The sequence below is a fragment of the Oncorhynchus gorbuscha genome, linkage group LG09 (genome assembly GCF_021184085.1).
Source record: "Oncorhynchus gorbuscha isolate QuinsamMale2020 ecotype Even-year linkage group LG09, OgorEven_v1.0, whole genome shotgun sequence".
In the NCBI taxonomy this organism is placed as follows: domain Eukaryota; kingdom Metazoa; phylum Chordata; class Actinopteri; order Salmoniformes; family Salmonidae; genus Oncorhynchus; species Oncorhynchus gorbuscha.
In genome coordinates, this window is record NC_060181.1 from 67,949,199 (window position 1) to 67,955,198 (window position 6,000).

The 6,000-nt window shown below is 41.4% G+C and overlaps 1 protein-coding gene across 1 annotated transcript in view; it reads right to left on the reverse strand.

The window, feature by feature from the left end:
- LOC124043990 (protein disulfide-isomerase A5-like) overlaps positions 1-4,206 on the reverse strand; it is a 53,933-nt gene extending 49,727 nt beyond the window's left edge. Inside the window, exon 1 of the mRNA XM_046363227.1 lies at positions 4,110-4,206. Within this exon, the coding sequence (XP_046219183.1) occupies positions 4,110-4,175 (66 nt within the window). The 5' untranslated portion in view covers positions 4,176-4,206. The remainder of the gene's footprint in view (positions 1-4,109) is intronic.
- Between the last annotated feature and the right edge of the window lie 1,794 nt (positions 4,207-6,000).

Sequence of the window (6,000 nt, forward strand, 5' to 3'; positions counted from 1 at the left end):
TTCACCCATGACTACATGGCCAGGCACAACCAACACCATCATTGAGTTTGCAGACGACACAACAGTAGTAGGCCTGAACACTGACAGCAACGAGACAGCTTATTAGAGGTCAGAGAACTTACCAGGTGGTGCCAGAATAACAACCTATCCATCAACGCAAAAAGACAAAGGAGCTTGTGGATGACAGGAAAAGGAGGACCGAGCACGCCCCCATTCTCGTCGACGGAATCAGGTTGAGAGCATCAAGTTCCTTGGTGTCTACATCACCAACAAACTAGAAATGGTTCAAACACACCAAGACAGTCGTGAAGAGGACATGACAAGCCTATTCCCCCTCAGGAGACTGAAGAGATATGGCATGGGTCCTCAGACCCTCAAATGGTTCTACAGCTGCAACAGAGAGCATCACTGCCTGTTACGGCAACGGCTCAGCCTCCGACCGCAAGGCACTACAGAGGGTAATGCGTACAGCCCAGAACATCACTGGGGCTAAGCTGCCTGCCATCCAGGACCTCTATACCAGGTGGTGTCAGAGGAAGGCCCTAAAATGATCAAAGACTCTAGCCATCCCAGTTATAGACTTCTACCACATGGCAAGCGGTACCGGAGCGTCAAGTCTAGGACCAAAAGGCTTCTCAACAGCTTTTACCCACAAGTCATAAGACTCCTGAACAGCTAATCAAATGGCTACCCGGACTATGTATCGTGTCCCGCCAAACCTCTACCAACCCCTCTTTTACACTGCTGCTACTGTTTATCATCTATGCACAGTCACCAACTAATCCTACATATTACCTCAAATAGCCCAAATAACCGGTACACCATTGACTCTGTACCGGTACCACCTGTATATAGCCTCTGCTACTGTTATTTTTACTCATCTATTGGTTTACCTAATACCCATTTTTTTTTAACAAAAACTGCACTGTTGGTTAAGGGCTTGTAAGCAAGCACTTCACTGTAAGCATTGCCAGTGTATTCAGCGCAAGTGACAAATAAACTTTGATGTGTCATGTTAAATCAAATCATATTAGGTATATCCCATTAATTCTGTTTAGTGCAGAACTATAATCTATGGCAAATCCCTTCATTATTGATCACATATGCCGTAGCTCAGCATATCCAATAAAGATATGACGTACACAGCTGTCTGTACTGTAGGCCTAAGTGCAGGAGCTCCTCTCCTCTCAGAAACTGCATCCCAAATGGCACATTATTCCATATGTAGCGCAATAGATAGGGCAGCACTTGGGAAACCGCCAGAGCGCCTGAATACATTCAGGAAGTCTATTAGAACACTACCCACCTACCTTTATCTAAAAGTAAAGTGTCACGTTACATCAGTGTAAAAAATACCACGCTAACTAAGCAGCCAGCAGAGAGAAACCCAGCCGGTCATCTCACGCACTCTCTCATCGGCGCCCGCTGTACCCACCATCTGGCGTGACAAATCTGCTTAATAAACAGCATCCTGTTTTAAGTTATGTTTTAATGTGAGCACTTAATCAGAACAAATCGGGAGTGGGTTTGTCAAACACTCCATTTTGTCTCCGATTAATGACTCGAATAGCAGTAGAGAGAATGCGTGTGTGTAGGTACGTTGTGTTAGTCCCTCTGTGTGACTGTGTAGGCCTACATGTTTGTATTTGCTACCATGCAAATGTGTTTGTATGTACATGCATACATAAGTATGTAACTACAGGTGTGTGAGAGGCTAAGGACACTGCATCTAATAACACCATTTTAGCTGATATTGAGACACCCCCAAGTGATGATAAAATAGTCTCTGATGAAACCGCGGACAGGGAGGAAACTATTGTGGCCCTTTTCAATTATCAACCATTAATTTCAGGAGACGATTATGATGAACGGCTCTCAATGACTGCATCCCAAATGACACCATATTCTCTATATAGTGCCCTACTTTTGACCAGATCCCTATGGGCCCTGGTCAAAAGTAGTGCACTGTATAGGGAACAAGCGCTCTAGAGGGTATAGTGGGCAACCAACCCACCACGATAGGAGGTGAAAAGGTCCCTCAATCCAGATTAAGAGACTTAAAAGAATTGCTATGACAGGCAGCTAGGCAGGGTCGCCAGAGGGACAGTCTTCAACACACAGCTAAAGGGAGACTGACCTACTGCTTTATTTTATTTATATTGCTACACAACACTGATCCAAAAATATAAACGTAAAGTGTTGGTCCCATGAGCTGGAATAAAAGTTCACCTAAATGTTCCATACGGGCAAAAACCTTACTTTTCTCAAATTTGGTTTACATCCCTGTTAGTGAGCATTTCTCCTTTACCAAGATAATCCATCCACCTGACAGGTGTGGCATATCAAGAAGCTGATTAAACAGCATGATCATTACACAGGTGCACCTTGTGCTGGGGACAATAAAAGGCCACAAAAATGTGCAGCTTCGTTACAACACAATGACAGAGATGTCTCAAATTAAGGGAGCGTGCAATTGTCATGCTGACTGCAGCAATGTCCACCAGAGCTGTTACTAGAGAATTTAATGTTTATTTCTCTACCATGAGCCACCTCCAATGTAATTTTAGAGAATTTGGCAGTACGACTAACCGGCCTCAACTGCAGACCACATGTAACCACACCAGCCGAGGACTTCTTCACATGTGGAATCATCTGAGACTAGACAACTGGACAGCTGATGAAACTGAGTATTTCTGTCTAATAAAGCAATTTAGTGGGGTAAAACAAATTCTGATTGACTGGGCCTGGCTTCCCAGTGGGTGGGCTTATGTCCTCCCTGGCCCACCCATGGCTGCATCTCTGCCCAGTCATGTGAAATCCATAGATTAGGGCCTAATGAATTTATTTAAATTGACCAATTTCCTTATATGAACTGTAACTCAATAAAAATCAATGAATTTGTTGCATTTATATATTGATTACTGCACTGTTGGGTAGAACATGCAAGTTAAGCACTTCACTGTTCTTGTGCATGTGACAATAGAACTTGAATTCAAACACACAATTTCCCCTGCTTGCCATTACACAACAGCAGTACCCACCTTTGTTTGACATGGCAGTTACTAAACCACCAAACAGGATACTGAACAGGAAAGGTCCATGAGCACAAGTTTTGTGATTGGAATGATGTCAAAATTCAGCCATTATGGAGCCAATCAAGGGGTGAGTGTTGGTAACAAAGTAAAATAATGTAGGCCTAACGTAACATGTCAAATTTGTAGAAAACAAGGTTGCATTTCTAGCAATCACTCCTCAATAAATGTAGTTATATTAATAAAAGTGTAGACATATCTTAAATGTTCAAATGACTGGCCAACATACCCATCCATGAGTCACAATAACTCCACCTATAGTTTACACACTTAGTTGTCTGTAACTGATTCCAAAAAGGCATTTTCAGCAAACGTAACCATGCCCACCCCGGAAAAAAATAGCAACTTGTTTGGGGGGGGGGGGAATAGTAAAGCAACGGGTGGTCTTTGTCACAGTTCAAAAGAAGAAACCGTTCAATTTAGGAGGCTAATTTACGCATTCAGCCAAATCAGTTCTGTTCCCAAAATCTGTGTCCCAAAATAGACAGCGCAAAAAACGACTACTGTGCCTTGAAGCCAGGCAATCACATGAATAACACAGACGGCCAAGGTTTGCAGGACAATTAGGTAGAAAAATAGGAATATAAACTTGAATAGGGATCTGCAACAATGTAAATTAGATTGGGTTCTATTGTAGAATGTGACATAATTGTCCCCCCATTTTAACCCAGGTTAACTTTACGTCATCATAGGAATTCTATATCCATTCCCGGAAAAGGGACACTAGATGCCTGTTGTGCTGACAATCCATTCAGGAGGATCTACACGTTTTGACCAAACAATATGAAACTATAGTAAGATACTATATTCACTTGTTGTTGTTTTTTTTTGGGGGTATTTATAAATCTCGGGTTCAGGCATGGATTTAAAATTGCTAGGGCTGTTAACTTTACCTCCCTGCACAAAGACCAGGAAAAGATACATAGCAGGCTTTTGTAGATTAAATAAAACGAACAACATTTACAGTCAAACATGTCTCTGTTTACATGACACAAAGAACGAGCACAAACAACTTACCAACAAGACGAATATGTACATTTTCAGCTCTCTCATCCCACTCCCGTAGCGGTTCCAAGAAGCCATGATGCCGTTGCCACGTCTGGATACGCACGCGCAATCGGGCTTTTCACTGATTCTTGAGAAGCCCGCAAGGCTTCTTAGGAAATGTAGTTTTGGAGGATAGCACGTTCGCATTGCCAGAGATGGGCCATGGCCTCGCCACAGACATTTAAGCGCTTCTACAGTTTTGAGAGCTCTCAACGATATTTGGTTGACCCCACCCCAGCTTTTAAATCTGAAATTCTTCACATTTTGCTATGGGTTGTAGAGACATTTTAAAATCACATTTTCCCCAATTCTAAACATTTAGCAGATTTGAAACTAATTTCATGTGATTCTACAAATTCTGCCATGGGATGGATACTTTTTGGGCAGTTTTAAAGCTAATTTCCTGCAATTCTACCATGACTTATGCCGGTCATTTAGCAGATTTAACCTTTATTTAAATAGGCAAGTCAGTTAAGAACAAATTGTTATTTACGATGACAGCTTACCTCCGGCAAACCCTAACCCAAAAGACACTGGACAGGGTCTGTGGTGACACCTCTAGCACTACAATGTAGTGCTACACCGCTGCACCATTCAGGAGCCCCCAGATGCTTTTATCAAAAGCAATTAGGTTTAAGTGCCTTGCTCAAGGGAACGGCGACATATTTTCACCTAGTCATCTCGGGGATTTGAATCAACAACCTTTCGGTTACTGACCCAACACTCTTAACCTATAGTGCACCTCTCCTTACACCATAATCTATTTAAATGCAAAGTTGCTCCAGGTCTATGTTATTTATCTGTAAATAAATCGGAACATAACTCAGGCAACGATCCAAGTCTGAAAAGGCAGCTCGATGTGGGCGCATCATGTAGGCTACTGCTCTCAACCTGTGCTAGTGTCGGGAAATCAGGAATTGCCACTACAGTCAGACCACTGTGACTGAACTAAACTATTCAAACTTCAAAACTGAAGTCAACTGCCATCAGACATAATTTAATGTTTTTAGTCTTTTTTCGTGTGAAAATTATCTTGAACTTCCGTAGATTCAGATATAAAGTCATTGTAAGCAGGATAACAAGGGTTCCATTAAAAAAAAAACAATAGTCAGGCTTTATATTGGTACCAAACTCACATAGAAGATCAGCATCCGGGGAGACCATGAACAATGAGGGGTGTTTTGTGAGTAAAATAACATTGATTGCACATCACCAGATAATAATTAAACAAATCACGTTAGTGAAGTGTCTTTATTATGAAACACAGGGAGGTCATCACAAACCTTTACTCCATACTCCAAGTATGTATATGCGCTTGTCATTTTTTTTATAGCAAATTCTCTCTTGTGCACCCCTCTCGGTTAGAGTTGCGATGATCCTTGTAGTAGCTTCCAACTCGCAGAGAGAGCGCAGTAACCAGCTGTAGGTCGTTTTGATCGAGACATTGGAGAGAGGAGGGAGATAGACTTCTGTTAAGCCTGAAGAATCAAGGAGAGCCCTCGTGCTTTGCGTGACATTTAGAACAAAAAACATCAAAGGTAAGAATACACTTTCATGTATCTATTGGACGGTTGAATTGCATGGCTTTTTGTCATATTGGAATATTTGCGATAGCACAATAGTAATTCGATTTAAATTGAACTTTTAAAAATAAATAAACAAATAGCCTAACTTTCCAATAAACATTTTATTCTGGAATGATTATAATTTTCCAAAATGGTGCTAGTTATAGATAAGGAATAAAACTCTTTTTTTTGTCAAGGTATTGATAGAATAGCTTATATTGAGCACCGTTTCCACATTTTACATCCAAATCATTTATCATGCGATGAATTAGAAGTTTCAGTTAACAAATCCTGTT